Source organism: Somniosus microcephalus, chromosome 7, assembly GCF_052327205.1.
Source record: "Somniosus microcephalus isolate GS21.2 chromosome 7, FLI_Smic_1.0, whole genome shotgun sequence".
Classification (NCBI taxonomy): domain Eukaryota; kingdom Metazoa; phylum Chordata; class Chondrichthyes; order Squaliformes; family Somniosidae; genus Somniosus; species Somniosus microcephalus.
The window spans coordinates 234,770,168-234,791,246 of NC_140993.1; the positions used below are offsets into that span (position 1 = coordinate 234,770,168).

At 47.4% G+C, this 21,079-nt stretch overlaps 1 protein-coding gene across 1 annotated transcript in view; it reads right to left on the reverse strand.

Annotated features, from left to right (window-relative positions):
* Nucleotides 1-21,079, reverse strand: part of LOC147115148 (coiled-coil domain-containing protein 102A-like) — an 830,702-nt gene that overhangs the window by 321,051 nt on the left and 488,572 nt on the right. Inside the window, exon 7 of the mRNA XM_085993441.1 lies at nt 4,293-4,463. Within this exon, the coding sequence (XP_085849567.1) occupies nt 4,293-4,463 (171 nt within the window). The remainder of the gene's footprint in view (nt 1-4,292; nt 4,464-21,079) is intronic.

Here is a 21,079-nt window from a genome sequence, read left to right on the forward strand (position 1 = left end):
CTGGAACTACTATGCAAATGTTACTACACAGGCTTATATACAGGGGTGGTCACTACTGGTACTGCAGTATACAGGGGCTGCAGAATATAGTTCCTTCTGCAAAGTACATACACTACACTATCGTACCCCCTAGGAAACATTTTGCTGTCACAAGACTGTTCTTAGCCAGAGCCTCCTCAGAATGAGGGCTGAAGATGCATCCATCAGAAAAATGAATGAATCACATCAGGAACTGTTTAGTTGAATGGAGCATGCCACACACTAGGCCTGATTTTAACACTGCCTGCCCGGTGGGACCGGGGTGGGTGATTAAAATGGTGGTCGGGCACTAGCTGCTGTGTTCTCGAGACAATCACGCCTGCTCCCATTATTGCTGCCACATTATTGCTGCCAGGTTTTCAACAATGTCGGAGTCACCCAGGAAAGGCAGGTGAGAGCCTCATAACTATTAAATGTCAGGGACCGAAGTCGTCATCCAGACCCCGACGCGATCTTAACTGCCAATCGCGGATAGTGACGCTCAGTGCCTAGCCCGCAAGTGCAACCCGGTGGCAGGCATCATTGTGGCCGGAAGAGATCCATGTAAGTATTAATGTTTCATTTTATGAATGCTTCCTTGTGGGCCAGGGGGAGCCGGAGTGCTCCTCCGGGCCCCACAAAGAAACCCTGGGTCCGGCTGCCCCGAGCTTCCCTCCCTCTCCCCCGACTGCAATTGCCTCAGGACCCCTCCCCTGAACACATACCATATGTCAGGAACCATTCCCTTGGCTCCTCCAGCAGCAGCCTCCTGACGCCCAGAACCCTGCCCCTGCACGCTGGCCAGGTATTGATTCCCAATTTCAATCATTTAAACAAAGCCCAGGAGATTTGCCGCCTGCATCGATCCTCCCATGTCGCATTAATGCCCTGAGTTAAAATAGGGGCTATTACCTTTTATCATCTCAACTTTAGCCTTTTAAAACTAAAATCTCACTTTAAAAAGAGACTTTAAAATGCCAGCTTTATGTCACAGGTTACATTAGTGACACGGTTTCAACGGTGTCATTATCTTGCAGTTAAAAATGTCAGGCAGTGCAGATAGAAGGGAAAGTTTTGTGGTGCTGGTCTTTTGAAAAGCAAACTCTATCAGTATATGGAATTTACCACGGGGTGGGTTAGCTACAAGGGCATCAAGGTGAAGAAGGCGGTATGTGGATATGTCATCATAGTTCAAATTTGTATTTGTATTTGTATCCTTTTGACATCTCAATTTGAACCTTCACTGTGAGTTAGGTAGAGAAATGATAAGTAGTTAGGACAAGTACATTCAGGTAATAGGTCATGTCAGAGTATATCACAGGAACTTTAAAGGATGTCATGTATTTTTAGTTGTATTTCTGATGAGAAATAAGGCTGTTAAGTCCTTGTTCTGGCTCCAAATTGACTCGATTCAATTCTTCTTTTCTTTGTATTTTATTGATTTTCCAGTTTTAAAATCTAAGGCCCCAATATTCACGGGGAGGGTGCGGGGGACAGTGAAAATGGCCAGGGAACACGTCAAGGCAGGAGACGCAGTGGTCCTGCCGAATTTAACGGCATGTCCTCATTATCATTTCTTTCTTCCGTTTCCTGCCTGGCAGACAGCTAAATTAATTGCAATATGTTAATGAAGTGTCCCGCCTCACCATAGTGGGACACACACGCTTCACGAAACCCGCCAGCATAAAACCGGCAACAGGCACGTGCATGGCGAGTTGGGGACACCTTCCCCGAATTTTTAATTTTTAAACGCACCCCCCTCCAAGACACCTCCCACCCATCGTGGAGGGGGTTAATATCGATGCCTAAATGTCCACAAATTGGTAACACTGTAATACTGATACACATTTTACACGTACTTACAGAGGTGTTTATAAGCAGTGATAAATACCTGAGAGCAATTACAAGGAATTCGTCTGATAGATTTGAAAGTCATTACCGAGAAACAAATTATCCGGATACATGACAAGATTGCACCTTTAACTTGTACCTAAATATATATTTTTTCATACCTGTAGAGTTTTGATAGATTGTTTTACTGCATTTTGAGTTCTTTTTGGATCCAAGGGGGGAATTTTAACCCCCAAAATGGGTGGGTTTGGGTCAAGTGGGAAGTAAAAATATAAAACATCTCAAATCCAAATCCAACCTACCATGAACCTGTCCACTTCTGGGTTTAACAGAGCCGGGATTGGGAGGGGTGGGGGCCGGATACCAACCCGCTCGCAGGAGACAGGTCGCTCATTTAAATATTTAAATTAGGCTGCATGCCTCAGGTTTTTTTCTCTGTTCCAACTTTAACGCTAGCCGGCTAGGAAACCCGGCAGCTATAGAGAGGCAAGGACTGCTACATGGAACAAGCAAGATCTTTTCCAGCACTGCTTATGGGCCAGGAGGAACAGGAGTGTTTCCCCCCAGCCCCCAAAGCAAACCTGTTAACCTCCCCAGTGATTGGACACCACCCTCCCCGCCCCATCCACCCCCCGCGATTCAGTGCCTTCCTGATGTCTTCCATGGCTTCTGATCTCCTCCCGCTCTCCCCCCCCCCCCCTTCCATGTCCTTCACGGACCCCCCCCCCCCATGATCTTCTCCCCTGATCTCTACAGCCTCTTCCACAATCTCCCCTCCTCCTCATCCGCTCTCTCCCGACCTCTTCCACAATCTCCCCTCCTATTCCAATCTCTCCGATCCCTCATCAATGTCCCTCCCGACCTTTCCCAGCCCCTCATCGATGTCTACTAAATTCGGAGGAAGGCACTGTAATTGTATTCAGTAATAATACGCCATGCATTACTGGGAAACAATGGACATTAGACATGTATTAGTGTATAGCACTATAGTTTTTGAACTGTGAATTTGCTGAATCAAATGTGCATTTCTGCACAATAGTTAACTACCTTTAGGTAAAGAAACTTGCTCAGTTAATTAAATATAGAATGACAGTAAGGGATGAGCAGGAAAGCCACATAGATTAGGAACTTCCCAGGTTCAATCCCTGGTTCATGCTGAGCTTGATGATCTCCATTTGGGTGGTAGTAGAGATGCCACAATTGGCCTCAGCAGACTTGGGCTAGAGAGGGGAAAATTAGATGGAGTTCCCACTCCTGTTGACTATCCAGCAACACCTGCTGGAAGTGTGCCTGTGTGGGTGCCAAGTGAGGATGTGACAGTCTCACCTTGACTATAATGGCTCCTGTGCTAAAATAGCCTCCCAACATTCACACATGAAGAATGGCTACTTAGTCAGCATATCAGAGGCCAGCCAGTACCTCTGAACTGTATCCCAGCAAGTGATTAAAATCCTCATGAAAGGAGCAGAAAAACCTGGTACTAAGAAAAGCTCATGGTAAGCAGTGACTTATAGAAAAGGAAGGGAATACAAAATAACATGTGTCAAATGTGTTATTTTGTCTATGTTGAAGTTTGTAACTGATATTTTATACCTGTAGAAATAGTATGTAAAGGGTTAACATCCAAAATCACACAAATACTCGCCAATAGCAAAGTTCAGACTGGGCAAGTGGCTGGTGAGGGCTTCACAAGGTGCAGGATTCTGGGGCCATCATATTCATCACAAACATCTTGACCATTGCCAAATATTGGCTATCTATGTATTATTGACAAATGGCTGTTTGATCCTAATGTAATTAAAGCAGGAAAAATGTACACTCTGAACTATAAGGGATGTGAGGTCCGCTTATGGGAGTAGCCGGTGACACTGAACCCAAGAAAATCTGGCATGCAAGCTCAAAAATGTGACAATGTCTCATGCTTTACTATCCTTGATATACTGAGACTGGCAAAAAAAACTTTCAAAAGGGAATTAGATATAAACTTGAAAAGGAAGAATTGGCAGGGCTATGGGGAAAGAGCAGGTGAATGGGACTAATTGCATAGCTCTTTCAAAGAGCCAGCACAGGCATGATGGGCCAAATGGCCTCCTTCTGTGCTATGTGAATATATGAAGTCAAGACGTTTGTGTACCTCAATTATTAGTTTTATCCATAACTGTATCAATGTTTGCACATAAAAACTGAAATACAGTGACAGGCACATTTGAAATTCATCTTTGATCAACCATCATAATATAAATAAATTACTTTTATTATTTCCCTCCAATCCAGAAAGATGGCTAAAACCCTGAGGATGAAATTGTTGCACACGCACGGTGGAGATTCAATAAGTTAACTTTAACTGTACATCCTGTTGCATCAGGTTAATTACACAAACATATGATAATTTTGAATCTCCAATACTATGGGTTATCACATACCTCATCTTCTGCTTGTGCCAGTTCCTTCTTCAGTTCTTCAACCCGCATTCTTAACTTCTTCACCTCCGATTCATGTTGTTCAACTCTTCTACTGGAGTGAGTAAGCTCTGCCATCTTATCTTGGTATTGCTTCTTCAGTTTATTGTGGGCATGTCGAAGGTCAGATAGTTCCTGGAGTTACAAAAAAAAAATCAAGCTATTAACTTAAGTGTATTTGCAGTTTCTTTTTGTTCATAAACCTAAGCAAAGGCCAAGACCCATGGTTCAGGTCATCGCCAAGGTTTACAAGAGAAGACTAGACAAATGAAGAAGCAGTACTTAGGTAATGCCAAACCTGAGTTGTAAAAATCTGTAAATTGTAAGAGCAAGTGCTGACTGATGGAAGTAAGTCATTCTAGTCTTGAGGTTCTTGAAGGAATGAATCTAGCTCAATCTGATCAGTGCCTTGTCTGGTACTGTAGTGTAGTAGTTATGGTACTAGAATAGCAACCCAGTCAACGTTACTTTAAATCCCACCATGGTAAACTGCAAAATTGAATTCAATTCATCTGGTAATTTATGGAACCACAAAAGCAGAGGTATTGCCATAAAAGTCCACCAGCTCACTATGGTCTTTCAGGGAGGGAAATCTACCACCCCTTCCTGGCCTGACCTAATTGCAACTTTTAACACTCTCTGAAATCAACTAGCAAGCCAATCAGTTGTCAGGTCAATGAGGAATGGGCAATAAATGTGGCTATGCCAGCATTGCCTGTATCACAAGAACAAAGAATAAACAAAGTTCAGTACCCAGACTGATCATTTTCAGTCTCCCTTTCTCTACTACCTTGATCAGGAATTCATCCATTTCCTTTTGATCACTCATCTGAGTTTGGCTCAGTTGGTAGCATTATTATATCTGAGTGTGAATGTTGTGGGTTCTTGTCCGATTTCAGGGCTTGAGTACAGAATCTAAATTTATACTTCAGTGCTGTACTGAGGAATTGCTGCATTGCCAGAGGCTCTTTATGGGGGGGATGAGAAATTCAACTCGGCCCCGTCTCCCTGTTGAGGTGGATGCTAAAGATGCCATGATACCATTCAAAGAAACAAGGGCCGATATTTTCCAGGGTGTCAGCGGGCGGGATCAGTGGCAGGTCAGGTGGGAAAATGTTTTTTTTTTTTGACAGCGGGTCGGGAACCCGCTGTCAATCCGCCTTTCCCAGTGTTGGGTCAACACTTAGCAGACCGGATTGGCAGTGGCGGGCGACCCAATTAAACTCATTAGCATCTAGCTTAACAGGATTTTTTAACTTACCTTTTGACTTTAACTGCATGACCACGGGAACCACACTGTTTGGGACCACGGCTGTCAGCCAGAGGCGTGAGTTCCGTGGCCATTGCTCCAGTTGATTACTTGACAGCTTCAAATGTACAGTAAAAGCTCCCACCTGACAGATCATCACTTTCCTCAGCCACAAGCTGTTTCTCAGTTCATTTCCAGCACAGATTCCGCAGGCTTTCCCTTCTCCATCCACTCTCACCTCATTGGAAGAACTCTCTCACCATTGACAGAATGCGTCTGTCATCTTTACTTCACCTGCCATCTATTCCATCAACATGGGTGCCCTTTATATTGTCTCACCTTGGTCCTCAGAATCCCACCACGATCAGCCCCAACACCAGCAGCATCAGGCACACCAGCAGTACCAACAACAACACCAATCTTCTCCGCAATCACCTGATGCTGCACAGGACACAGGACATCAGCACCTGAGCACATCGCTGCCCGGGAGGCCAGGGATGGCCTCATCATGGCCAGATTTACTTCACTTGACGCTGTACACCCTGGCTGTCACATGATGCACCAGGTTGGCACCACACCACACCAACACCATAAAGCATCTCTACAATGCCCAAGCCATTCCTTTCACACTCATCACCATTATATCTCACCATTCACTGCAACTCACTAAGCCACTTCCAAATGTGCACACAAATCTGTCCAAGAATGCAAAGTGTTGAAAATAAAGGTTTCAATGTTTGACAGCCCATTAACTGAAACTACACATGAACATTGGCTAAAACACACAAGTGCCTACATAAGGACATAAGGGCCTAGAAATTCAGTTCGGACGCTATTGCGGCGCTAAAGTCGGGCGCTCGTCAAATTTAGCGGCCGCCGGAAAGTGCAGGCGAGCTCGCCGAAATTCAGTAGATTTGGCCAACTTTTTGGCCGAGCGCTGCAAAAGGCGTTGGAACCCTGTGTTCAGGCGCTAATCCGGCGATGCAGCCTGATAACGCCGATTCCGGGCGCAGCGCAGGTGCGATCATGTGGTGAGTGTCAGCAGACACCCTGACGCCGGCCAGCTCTTAAAGGGGGAAGGGTCAACTTTGACTGCAGCCACGCCCTGCATGCTGTAGCCCTGCAACTAGGCCTCAGGACTGGTTGTGTGCCATATCAACGCCTGGAGGTCATGGAGAGGGCCCGTGAAAGAGCCCAGTGGTTCTCTGAGCATGCGCTGGGTGTGCTCCTTCATGGGGTGCGCAAAAGAAGATGGGTCGTGTGCCCGGCTAGTGGCAGGAAGGCTCCCAGGAGCCAGTTCAGGGAGGCGTGGACCAAAATTGCCCGGAGGGTCTCCTCCAACTCCGATGTTCCCAGGAGTGCGGACCAGTGCCGCAAGAAATACAATGACCTATGTCGGCTGGTCAAGGTGAGTACCCTTTCCAATGTCCCCCTCATCCTTGCATGTGCACCTCCCATTAGGGCCAAAGGGACATCCAAGGTCTAATGCCCAGCCCTGCTGCCGCTGCAATGGCACTTGCATGTTAATCAATAGCTCTTTCTGCACTTACCACACTGTGCAAGCTATTCCACCATGGGAGGCCTCACACACAGCTACAGGGCACCACACTGTGCAAGCTATTCCACCATGGGAGGCCTCACACACAGCAACAGGGCAACACACTGTGCAAGCTATTCCACCATGGGAGGCCTCACACACAGCAACAGGGCACCACACTGTGCAAGCTATTCCACCATGGGAGGCCTCACACACAGCAACAGGGCACCACACTGTGCAAGCTATTCCACCATGGGAGGCCTCACACACAGCAACGGGGCACCACACTGTGCAAGCTATTCCACCATGGGAGGCCTCACACACAGCAACAGGGCACCACACTGTGCAAGCTATTCCACCATGGGAGGCCTCACACACAGCTACAGGGCACCACACTGTGCAAGCTATTCCACCATGGGAGGCCTCACACACAGCAACGGGGCACCACACTGTACTTAGACGCCCTCCTTTCTCTTGCAGGCCAAGCTGGCGAGGAACGCCAGGAGCCTGCGTGTCACTGGCGGAGGCCCTCGCGATTACCAGGAGCTAACGGCTCTGGAAGAGAGGGTGGCCCGACTGCTGCGTCACCCGGTGATTGGGCCTGTGGCGCTCGGCAACGCCGACCCTATACTGGAACCCACTGGTAAGGACAGGACCGGGTGCACCTCTCTCCTTGCCCTCGCGCATCAGATCTACATCCTTCCCCACTGGCCGAAAAATGCGCATAATGCACCAGTGCGGCCTCCCTCGCTGTCGGCCTGTCCTCACTCTAAAGCTACACTTGTGCCTTCCTGCTTTCAGCTGGTGAGGAGGAGGTGCTCCCTGAAGCCCACACAGCCAGGCCCTCAGAGGAGGAGGACGTCGAGGAGCAGCAGGAAGGCGCCACCTCGGGGGAACCCTCCTCCGCTCCAGGAGATGGCAATGAAGGGAAGACGTCTGGGGTGCCGGAGAGCCAGGGGGAGGCGGGGGAGGGGAGCCCCGAACCTGGTCCCAGTGGCATGGACGCACACGGCAAGGCTCCGGCGGCACACCAGCCTTCTGCCCAGAGGGGGGAGGCGGTGGAGGGGAGGGCAGAACCTGGTCCCAGTGGCGTGGCCGCACGCGGCAACGCTCCGGCGGCACGCCAGCCTTCTGGCCAGAGGGTGGAGGCGCCCTCCAGTCCGGACTCGGACGTCGCCCAGGAGGTGCGCCTCCTGGACGAGATGTCGGCGGCGTCGGAGCGCCGGCACGTCGAAATCATGGAGGTGGTGGCACAGATGCCTCACGCCATCGAAAGCCTCGCTCAAAGTGTGGTGGCTTTCGGCCAATCCCAGGCCAGGGGCCTAGAGCTATTCGCAGCAGCGCACGCCAGGGGGGTGGAGCTCCTTGTGGCAGCGCATGAGAGGGGGGTCGAACAACTCGAGGCAGCGCAGCACGCCAGTCGCCAGCTGAGAGGTGCTGTGCAGACAATGGCACTGCAGATGCGGGGACATGCCGGCGCAGTTGGGGCACTGACTTCTGCCACCCTCGCACTGGCGCGGAGGCGTCGCCAGGCCAGCCGCCGCCCTGCTGCCGCACACCGGTCTGGCGACCAACAGTTTGGCGCGCTTGCTCCCCGGCCAGGCCAGCCGAGTGCACGTGTGTCTGGCGACCAGCGCGCGCCTGGCATCACCCACCTTGTCCCCATTGCTGCAGGCGAGCCTGCGACTCCCCCAGCCAGGGTGCAAGGAGCTACTGCAGCCAGTGAAGAGGGCCACCCACAGCTGCAGCAGCCACCAGCCGGCCCCTCCCGGGCCCGCCCTCGTGTAGGCCGACCCCCAAGGGCATCTGGCGAGACGCCTTGTCGCCCTGAGGATCCTTCCCCCAGCCTCGCCACAGCCTCACGGCCCAGCTTGAGGCGCAGCAGCAGGACGGGCCGGGGCAAAAGACGGCTGTCGACAGACTCGCCCTCTCGCCACACCGAATAGAGTGTGTTGAGCGAGGGTTTGGGTGATGCGGGGGCTTCTGTTCTGGGGGGGCATTATGTGGTTTGGTTTTATGGGGGTCTTTGTGTTGTGGGGGGGGCTTGTTTTTGTTAGGCCAGTGACGAAGGCCATTTGGATGGTGATGTTATGTTAGTCCTCCCCAGGTTTTGGGAGTGACAGAAGTTTGTTACTGTTTTTTGGGGGTCTTCTCTGTTTTGCTCTTCCATGTGGGAAGGGCCCTGAGTTTTTGAAATAAAGATGTTTATTTATTCACCATGTGCAGGTGTCATGTTTCAAGTGGTTGTTGGGTTAACCGGCTGAGGGCTTGCGAAGCGGCTGCGTTCAGTGGGCCAGGCCATTCCCTGACAGGGGGCCTAGAAGTGTCGAGCAATAAGCCCCCGGCGGACGGCCCTTGGACCTTGTCGCTCCCTCCTGGCCTGGTGCTCCTCCTCCTCAGGGTCCTCCTGCTCGTCCTCCTGAGGTGGTGGGGCAATGTCAGGTGGCAGTGCTTGAGTCCTGCGGATAGCCAGGTTGTGGAGCATGCAGCACACCACGACGAACTGGGAGACTCTATCCGGCGAATACTGAAGAGACCCGCCCGAACGATCCAGGCAACGGAACCGTTGCTTGAGGACGCCTATCGTTTGCTCTATTAGGTTCCTTGTGGCTTGATGGCTTTCGTTGTATGCCAGCTCCGCTGGGGTCCTGGGCGCGCGGAGCGGGGTCATGAGCCATCTGCACAAAGGGTAGCCCTTGTCCCCGATAAGCCATCCCCTTGGTGGAGGCTGTGCCTGGAACATGTCAGCCACAGTAGTCTGGCGCAGGATAAAGGCATCGTGGCTGCTTCCTGGGAAGCGGGCATTGACAGCTAGGATGCGCTGCCTGTGGTCACACACCAGCTGCACATTTAGGGAATGGTAGCCCTTCCGGTTGCGGTATTGCTCGGCATTGTGGATAGGTGCCCGCATAGCCACATGCGTGCAGTCAATGGCGCCCTGCACCATGGGGAAGGCCGCGATCCTGGCCAATCCGAATGCACGCTGCTCCTGCTTGTGTTGGGTCATGGGGAAGGAGATGAATTGGTGCCTCCTCGCGAAAAGTGCTTCGGTGACCTGTCGGATGCAGCGATGCGCGGCGAACTGGGAGATGTTCGCGATGTCCCCAGCAGCGGCTTGGAAGGAGCCGCTTGCATAAAAGCTGAGAGCCACCGTGACCTTCACTTCCACCGAGAGAGACGCCCTGGACATGAGCTGTGGCTGCAAATCTGCATGAAGCAGCTGGCAGATCTCTTCAAGCACCTCCCTTCTGAAGCGCAGCCTCTTAACACAATGCGCCGCAGTCATGGTGAGATATGAGACCTGCTCCCGGTATTGCCTGACTGGGTAAGGCCTACGTTGGCGACGCCTAATGGCCCCTCTGCATCTAGGCATGCCTGGCCCTCTCTCAAAGCGTCTGCGAGCCCTTCGCACAAAATGTAGGAACTGAGGGTTGGCCCCCCATGCAGCCCCCATTACAAAGTTCCAAACAGCAAAATCACAAGGATGCAAATGTCAAAGCACTGGCTAGAAGCCAAAAATACCTCTCCTATGGTGTCCGAAATCAGTAATCTCTGTGCCTTGCTCTCTGTGCAGAAATCCAAACCAGTCAAGTCATTGCAGCGAAATGGCTGGCTTTTATGGGTGAGTGGATGTGCCCTTTAATTAGCGCTCCCCGAATCCCACAGGGCCTCTGTTGAGTTCCATTTCACAGTTCTTAGCAGCGCCACGGCCACATCGGCCGGGCGCCACTGAATTTCCGGTTTGGGGCGCACAAACGGCGTTGCACGACGGAATGACGTCATAAGATGCGCGCGCAGCTGAGCGGGCGCTAACACTTTGCGCCGGCGCTAAAGCCCAGCTGAATTTCGGCGTAGGCGCAGATCCGGCGGTGCCCGGGCGCTAAGTGGATAGCGCCGGAAATCTGGCGCTAACGGCTGGCGCAAACAGCTGAATTTCTAGGCCAAGAAGCATAAGCAGGAGTAGGCCATACGGCCCCTCGGGCCTGCTCCGCCATTCAATAGGATCATGACTCACGTCCACTTCCCTGCCCTCTCCCCGTAACCCCTAATTCCCTTATCTGCTAGGAAACTGTCTATCTCTGTTTTAAATTTATTTAATGTTGCAGCTTCCACAGCTCTCTGGGGTAGCAAATTCCATAGATTTACTACCCTCTGAGTGAAGAAGTTTCTCCTCATCTCAGTTTTGAAAGGGCAGCCCCTTATTCTAAGATTATGCCCCCTAGTTCTAGTCTCACCCATCAGTGGAAACATCCTCACCGCATCCACCCGATCAAGCCCCCTCACAATCTTATATGTTTCGATAAGATCGCCTCTCATTCTTCTGAATTCCAATGAATTCCATCTCCGGAATCAACCGAGTGAACCTTCTCTGAACCACCTCGAGAGCAAGTATATCTTTTCTTAAATATGGAAACCAAAACTGCATGCAGTATTCCAGGTGTGGCCTCACCAATACCCTGTATAACTGCAGCAAGACTTCCCTGTTTTTATACTCCATCCCCCTTGCAATAAAAGCCAGGATTCCATTGGCCTTCCTGATCACCTGCTGCACCTGCATACTAACTTTTTGTGTATCATGCACCAGGACCCCCAGGTCCCTTTGTACTGTAGCACTTTGCAGTTTCTCTCCATTTAGATAATAACTTGCTCTTTGATTTTTTCTGCCAAAGTGCATAACCTCACACTTTCCAATATTATATTCCATCTGCCAAATCTCTGCCCACTCACTTAGCCTGTCTATGTCCTTTTGCAGGTTTTTTATGTCCTCCTCACTCACTGCTTTCCCTCCCATCTTTGTATCGTCGGCAAACTTGGATATGTTGCACTCAGTCCCTTCCTCCAAATTGTTAATATAGATTGTAAAGAGTTGGGGTCCCAGCACTGACCCCTGCGGAACACCACTAGTTACTGATTGCCAGCCCGAGAACGAACCATTTATCCCAACTCTTTGTTTTCTGTTAGATAGCCAATCTTCCACCCATGCCAGTATATTACCCCCAATCCTGTGATTTTTTATCTTGATCAGTAATCTTTTGTGTGGAACCTTGTCAAATGCCTTTTGGAAGTCCAAATACACTATATCCACTGGTTCCCCTTTATCCACCATGTATGTTACATCCTCAAAGAATTCGAGCAAATTTGTCAAACATGACTTCCCCTTCATAAAACCATGCTGACTCTGTCCTATTAAATTATGTTTATCCAAATGCTCTGTTACTGTTTCCTTAATAATGGACTCCAACATTTTGCCAACCACAGATGTTAGGCTAACTGGTCTATAGTTTCCAGCTTTTTGTGTTGTTAGTTGCTATGATTGTACTAAGATGAGGGTGAGCGTGAGGGGTGGCTAGTGAGATGGGGAAGTGATAATGTAGATAGAGAGGGATGGATGGAGGTGCAAGGTAAGTTGGTGTGAGTAAGGATGTGCAGGAGTAGGGTAGGGAAGGCAGAGTGATGGGGATGTGATGAGAGGCACAGGAGGATGAAGGTGAGTGTGGCTTTGTACTAATGTTTCGTGATCTAATAAGATCATTGAAAGGTTTGCGACACTGCAGCCTGGTCCTCCAGATGACATCCCTGCTTGTGACCTTCTCTGCAATGTGCAATCAGGCTGTGTCGTTCTCCTGGGGAGGTCTCTTCCGCCCATGGAAAGGGAAGAGGACCTCCCTGCGTGCTGTGACTCCCTCCATAAGCATATGGAGGGAGTCATGGGAGAGTCTGGGTGCAGCTGTGCACCTCTATGCAATGCTTGTCAGTGTTTGCAGCACCTCAATGCTGTAGAACACTGACAGCACAAAAGTCAAAAGTAAAGTTGGCCATGGCCCCTTTAAGGAAACCGGCTCAAGATGCGTCATGAATGACGTCAGCAAATCTGCTCCTTCTAATTGGGCTGGGAAATGCGCTGGGCAGATTTAACAAGCCCAATCAATGAATTTTCATTTCCCAGAGCGGGATGGTGCCAGCAGCAAGGCCGCGACCCGCCACCGACATCACCCGCCCCAGACCCGCTGAGGTAAGGAAAATCTCGGCCAAGCAATTCTACTGGTGTGCTGGCCAACATTGCTCTCTCAATCAATACTGTGAAAAACCAACTTAACTAGAGTACATATTGATCGCATTTGCTGTTTAAAAGATCTTGCTGTGTTCAAATTGGCTGTAATGTTCACCTGCATAACAATACTGACTGCACTTAGGCAGAAGTAAAGCACTTTGGGATATTTTGAGGATGCGATTAACTGCTGTATAAATGCAGGCCCTTTCATTTCTTTTATATTTGTTGCATTAAGTTAGTCAGACTGAAATCTTTAAGAAGGTATTTCCAGTTATAACAAGCAAGCAAGTAGGTCAACATTCTTTCACATCTGATAATCATCAGAGAAATGTTAGCTCTTTTAAAACTTTGCCTATATTTTTAGAGAACAGTGCCAAAACAACCTTCTGAAAATGTATAATATCCCACAAGCTATCACACAGAAGACAGCTGAGCTATATGTAATAGATTACTAAGAGGAATAGGAGACGGGCTGCCATTGTTTATGGGTCACATGGAAGTGTACACAGCCTCACACTATTTTTACGTTATTCTGGTCCATCTGATGATAAATTATTATAAATCGGTTTTGATAAATCTTCTGAAACCAACGTAATGATATAAACTGTCCCACCTCATAGTTCAGAAATTAGGCTTTAGCATTCAAAGCAAATTAGAGTGAAGAATACAACTGTTTCATTGCCCCATCCCACTGAGTTACCAGTTACACCTGTGTCTTCCTTAGGAACAGGGATGAGAGGAAATCTGAGGAAGATTTTTTCCAGACCAATCTCATATACCTCCTGGTGTCTAACCAAAGAGTGAGATTGGTGGAGGCTTGGCAGCAAGTCACCCAGCACCTGCCTTTTAATCGGAGTTGGTGCATGAGATATTGAAATTGGAGCGAGGGGAAAAGAAAATGTGTGTTAAGGAATAAAAGGACAGGTATGTTTACCAATAATAATACAAATAAGACTGTAGCTCAGCTAGCCATGCCTGTCACCCAAATCACAATAAAATGAATCTGGATTTACAAATGACTTTAAAGACACGGCCTAATAAAACATCTACTGGTGATTACTATCCAGCATGTTTCACACTTTGATACAACACACATTGCTCATCCAGTGTTCCCTGATCAAGAAGTACATACTGATGTAAGAAAAAGGAGTCTCACACATTAAGTAACTTTAAAGTAAGCTTTAAACAACTTATAATCACACTATATACAAGAGAGGTCTTCACCATGCCTCTGATAGAAGCCCCTTACAATACTGAGGAGTTCACTATTTATACCAGTCCAACAGGAAGTGACATATGACAGGAAGTGATGTATGTACAAAGTTCACAGTTCATAGTTCACAGTTCACAGGAAGTGACGCACACAACTTCCCGGAAGTTATTATTATTATCACATTCTTCCCTCCTGCAGGATTAGAAGGCTGTGGTCTTCCTTTTGTTCCGCAGCCGCCGAATGAGGAAGAGTCGCACCCGTTTGGGTTCCCGTCGTAGAGGGTCGCTGGTCCGCTTACATGCGGTTGGCCATTGGTCAGAGTCTGTGTGGCCTGGATTACCCTGTGAAGGGTCGGGGAGATCATGGCTTCGTGTACGAGCCCCAATAGGTTCAAAGTCGGTCTGCCTCTGTTCAGAGGGAGGTGCAGAGCTGGTCTGTGGCGGATCAGTACTTTTGTGCGCGGTACTGGGAGGGCCGCAACTTTGAGTACGGGGTTCTACCGGCACCAAGCTAGTTGGTGTCCGATCAGGATCTTGGAGAGGGGTACCCGATAGATTCCAAGAGTTTCCTGGTGAAATACCATCACCCGATGTCCCACTAGGTCCTGGCGGGCAGGGAGCCAGATCCCGTAATGATACGGTAGATTCTCGGCCGTCGGGATATCGTATGTTTGCATAGGCGGGGTTGGCATCGGTTAGTTCGACCTCGTCTACGAGGGGTTCATTTTTAGACGTCCGAACGTATCTTCGGAGTAGTACCGGTCCAGGAGTAGTTAGCCATGACGGGAGTGATGTCCCATGAGATGAGCGACGCTGGAATCCAAAGAACCGCTCATAAGGTGTAGTATTTGTGGCTGTAGCAAGAAGAGACCGTATAGAGTGCAATGCATCCGGAAGCACTGCTTCCCATTGCTGGTCTGGTAGGCCCCGAGATCTTAAAGCAAGACGCACGGAATTCCAGATGATACTGTTATACCTCTCTACCTGCCCATTTCCGATGGGATGGTATGGTGTTGTTTTGCTTGTAGCAACTCCCCGTTCTGAGGGGTAGTCCTTGAGTTCCTTTGACATAAAGGATGGACCCCGATCTGAGTGAATATAAGCCGGCATGCCACAGAGAGAAAATACCTGCTCAAGGCAGCAGATTACTGTGGACGCCAGCATATTGGAGCAGGGGAAGGCAAACGGAAAACGTGAATATTCATCAATCATGGTGAGCAAATATGTGTTCCGAGTTGAAGAGGGCACTGGGCCCTTAAAATCAATGCTAAGTCGTTGCATCGGTTGGGTTGCATGTATGAGTATACCATCTGAGGGGCGGAAGAACTGAGGTTTTAATTCCGCACAAAGCCGGCATTCTGAGCATATTTTCTTTACATCTCCAGTAGAAAAAGGGAGATTCCGTGATCGTACGAAATGTAGCATGCGCGTAACGCCAGGATGACACAATCCATTGTGGACATCTATGAGAGTAGAGGACGACATATTGGAGCAGAATGCCCGTGTGAGGGTGTCCGGGGCCACATTCTCCTTGCCAGGTCGATAGTGAATGGTATAACCAAAAGAGGCCAGTTCCATCCTCCAAAGTTGTATTTTATTCTTAATTTTGGTTCGTTTCCAATTATCGAGCATGAAGGCGACTGATCGCTGGTCCGTAATTAATGTAAAGTGCTGGCGAGCTAGAAAATGGTTCCACTTCCGTACTGCCTCTATGATGGCTGTGGCTTCCTTCTCAACCGGAGGATAATGTAGCTCGGCACCTTGTAAGGTCCTGAACATAAATGCTACAGGACGACCTTCCTGATTCAGAGTAGCCGAGATCGCCACCTCCGAGGCATCACATTCGACTATGAAAGGGAGATTCTCATCAATGGAGTGAAGAGCCGCTTTCTCCAACTGTTTTTTGAGAAGGTTAAAGGCTGCAACAGCCGCCGTTTCCAATGGAAATGATCTCGCATGCAGCAAGGGTTGGATTCTGTCTGAAAAATGAGGAATCCATTTAGCGTAGTATGCAAACAGACCGAGAGCCCGACGTAAAGAAGCCGGATTCTTAGGTGACGGGAGCTCTTGGAGCGGGCGAAGTCTTTCTGGGTCTGGCTTAATGATACCATTGCTTACGCAGTAGCCAAGGATGTTGATGGTCGGTTGCGACTCAACAGATTTGGATTCATTCAGGGTTAAATTACGGCGATGGAGGGCATCCCGAAATTTTTGGAGGTTGGCGTCGTGTTCCTGTTGATCGTGACCTGCAATGGTAATGTTATCAAGATAGGGAAAAGTGTCCCTTAAGTTTTCCTGCTTAACCAGGCCATCCACTGCCCGTTGGAAGACAGCCACTCCATTAGTAACCCCGAATGGGAGGCGACGAAATTGGTACAGCCGTCCATTAGCCTCAAAGGCCGTGTACTGCTTATCTGAGACCTTCAAGGGTACCTGATGATAGGCACTTTTTAAATCGTAAGTTGAGAACACTTTGTATTCGGCCAGTTTATTAACCATATCATCAATGCGTGGCAATGGGTAGGCGTCCAAGTCGGTATATTGATTGATGGTTTGCGAATAATCAATGCATAGTCGCCGTTTGTGAGGTTTTAGAGGGTTCTTGACAATGACGACTTGAGCCCGCCAGGGCGACAAACATGGTTCGATGTCCTCTGCTAGAAGTCGAGAGATTTCAGCCTCAATAAAAGATTGGTCTTCCTGATTAAAGCGCCGCGATTTCGTTATTATTGGTTTGCATCGAGGCGGAATACTGGCAAATAATGAGGGTTCATCAAGTGAAGCTGCTGACAATGCACAAAACGGTAATTTAGACGGCATATTAGAAATAGTAAGTCTGGGTTTGGATCCACCGAACTCAATGGTGAGTTTCTTATGCTGTTTTTGGAAGTCCAGCCCTAAGAGGAGATCACTACATAAGTCCTTGAGCACCGAAAGTTGGGTGGAGGGATACATACGACCATGAAGTGTCATATCAACAACACAAAAGCCGGAGATTCTGGTATTAAGTGATGACTGAGCCATCGCAATTGCCTGGTCCGGTGGGAAGACATGTAGTTTCAATTTCGCAACAATCTGTTCTTTAATGAAACTATCAGTACTTCCTGAGTCAATTAAGGCATCTAAAGTATGCCCTTTAATTGAAACTTTTGTAGCTGCATGAAACAGGTTCTGTGGGCAAGCAGCTGTAATTGGTGTCGTTGCACAGAGAGTGGCTAAAACTCTCGGTGTGCTTCTTCGGGAGAGAGCTCGAGAGGAAGCTTGATAGGTCCTAGCTGGAGCATCTTGATAGGCCCTAATTGGGGCAGCTCGGTAGGCCTTAGCTGGATAGGCCCTCGTAGAGGCTCTTGATTGGCAAACTTTAGCAAAGTGTCCTTTTTTTTGCAATGACTGCAGAACGCATTGCGGGCAGGGCAGAGTTTCCTAGGGTGAAAAGCATCTCCACAAAAGAAGCATTTCTTCCTAGATTGCCAAGAGGCTGCTAAAGTGGGGTCATCCTCCTCTTCTTCATCAGAATTATCAGGATTAGATTCCTCCATGATAGGGTTCACCTGAGACCACTTGGATTGTCTGGTTGCAGTTACAGCAGCAGATCGAGATCCGGGTAGCTGATCGAGGTCTGCATTTCTCTTTGCCAAATCCAGAGAACAAGCTAGGTCAAAAGCTTTTTGTAGCTCAAGTGTTTTACTTTCTAGTAGACGCTGGCGTATAAATGGAGAGGCAATTCCGCAGATGAAAGCATCGCGAATCATTTCTTCGCGGTACAGCTCAGCTGAGGCTGCCTGAAAGTTACAATCTATGCTGAGCCTGCGAAGTCCTTGAAGGAATTCGTTAATCGATTCCCCTGGCCCTTGTCGGGCTGTGGCCAGTAGATGTCTAGCATAGACCTCATTTGGAGTCTTGGCATACAGTTTTTTAAGCGCCCGAATCACCTCATCGTAATTATCCCATTCATCAACATATTCAAACACTGTTGGAGTCACATAGTTGATAAGTATCCTCAGTTTAGTAGGAGCATCCGCGTTACATTCATCAAGAAAATTCTCAAAAGTACGGTACCAATGCTTCCATACCCTGCCAGCTGCTGGTGTGTTTGGGTCCAGGTCCAGACGAGTAGGTTTAAGGATCTTTTCCATGATGGGTGGTTCCCTGGATCCTTAACTCCGAGTTTGTCCGAAGGTCTAGTATTTGTGAGTGTAAATGCTAAGTTGTTTAAATTGATGTAAGAAAAAGGAGTCTCACACATTAAGTAACTTTAAAGTAAGCTTTAAACAACTTATAATCACACTATATACAAGAGAGGTCTTCACCATGCCTCTGGTAGAAGCCCCTTACAATACTGAGGAGTTCACTATTTATACCAGTCCAACAGGAAGTGACATATGACAGGAAGTGATGTATGTTCATAGTTCACAGTTCACAGGAAGTGACGCACACAACTTCCCAGAAGTTATTATTATTATCACACATACAGTTACACCTTGTTCATATTGAAGTTCTCATTTGGTTCTTGCATGTTATATAAATCTCTTTGCATGACACTGCTTGTATGGCTCCCAAACACAGGGTATTTATTTTATAGTCAATATTTTAGGAGAAAAAAAGGCAACATGTTTCCCCCCCTTTGATCATTTTTCCACTCCTGTTTAAGTGCCCTCCAGTGTGGCTTTAACCTGTTCCCTGACTAAGATTACCTACTTTCAGCCAGCTGCCGAGGCTCATCTATAATTAATTGCTTGGAAATATACAAAAGCAAAATAGGTTGCTTTGCTCTCCCTCAGCTATACAAGATTAATAACTTGTTGTTTAGGAATTGCATTTTTACCCTAAATGCAGCGTAGCATGCTGGTACTCCAACACATTGCACCATTGTGATAAGCATGCACTGAATAGCCATCAGAAGCGGGAATCCTGGCTGATTTTCCCCAGCCTACCTCAGCGGCATTGCAGCCTCTTGTCGTGCTGCTATATTTTAAGCAGTGCTTCATCACTAGTTAATGAATAATATATTATTGGCCATCCTCCTAAACCCACAACACAGAAGATCCTTCAATTAGTCAGCTCAGATTTCTGATGGATCTAGATGTTTGAAGAATGATGTTCATCAACTGATGTAGCACCACATGCTCTTCTAAGATCTTGCGGGGTTGTATCTGGTATTACATCTGCCTAACTCAAAATTGCAACATGGATGGAAACTAATGATAGCAGAAACAACAATTTCCTGGATACCCTAAGGAAACATTTTTTCTGTAGCCATATTCAGACTGACTCAAAGAGAATTGCACTCAGGACTAATTCTTTGTTCAATGATAATATATATGACTTACAATAATAAATGTTTTACCAAAAATAAATTCGATAAAAGTTTTGTTTGCTGTAATAAAATGTAATTATATTAGCAGTTTCAATATTTCAGGGCTTGGATGATTGACAGTTTGATGAAATGGAGAAAGCTGTAAGTTCCATGTTCAGTTACACTAAAAGTCTCAGCTTGAAATTGGTGCCATTGATATTGATTCAAAGGCTGGAATGCAAACAAGATTGGACATTCTCCGCGTCTTCTTCTTCGGGTGAATTGACCTCAAATTAACTACATAGTTTACAACACTAACTGAGTCCCTTAGACTGCGGTTCTTGCATCTGCATTGGAATGAATGCTTTTAAAAAGGCCAATAAAGACAGAGATTAGGTAAGTATAGATGCTTTTGACAGGAGACATCAATTTTCATTGACCTGTGAAGTATTTTCATGGACTGATCAAAGGACGTTATAGCACTCGGAACTTCTGATATAAACAGACTGCAAATTCACCCAAACAACTCATTCCATCTAGTTAGAGAATTAATTGAAGAAATTGGTACTTTTTTCATTATAAGTGAGATTTCACAGTAAGCGTATTTACTGTATCCTGCTTTAAACGTAATCCTGCTGAATAAACAGAGCCTCCAAGTGATAAACAACAACTGCAATGACTACTGCTTTAAGCGTTAAAGGAAAAAATAAAGTTTGAATGCGTATTCTAGGCTGACACAAACAATAGCTGCCTATAGTAAAACAAAATTTGATTGTCGGGGTTAACCTCACTTCCATGAGATAACCTTCAGCTAAATGTGCTTTCCATTCTGCTGAATAAAAATCAAAGTTTCAATCTAAATCTTGTCACATACATAATATGTTCACAAAATTGCTGACTTGCAATCGATTTGGGTCATCTTGTTGAGAAGCAAGTGTTGAATTTGACTATTATGCTGCAGCCCTTCCAGGCAGATATTAAGAAGACTCAATTCAGAGGTGGTTAATGATCAGCCGCAGGCATTGTTTGGCAATATGCACAATTCTTGTAATTCACATCTCTCCACACAATAGAATAATGGATACAGTCTGTGAACAGAAGAAATGTCATACGCTTTATACTATAATATCATTTCAGTAACGCACGGATTTCAATTTTGATGCACCTGACCTAAAAAAAGCCAGTTGCACTATTTATTGAATTGGAGCATTTGCTTTTTAAATGTTTGCAACAGACAATAGATTATTGATGAGGGTAATGTTTGGGACAGATGTATAGTAGCAAAGATTTTAATGAAGGTGAATTTTGTCAAAATCACTTCATTGCTTATATTATTTTCATTTATTGTTCTGCTGTGCTCCCATATTCCATTGATAGGAGCCTCTGTGCAGATATGATTAATCTT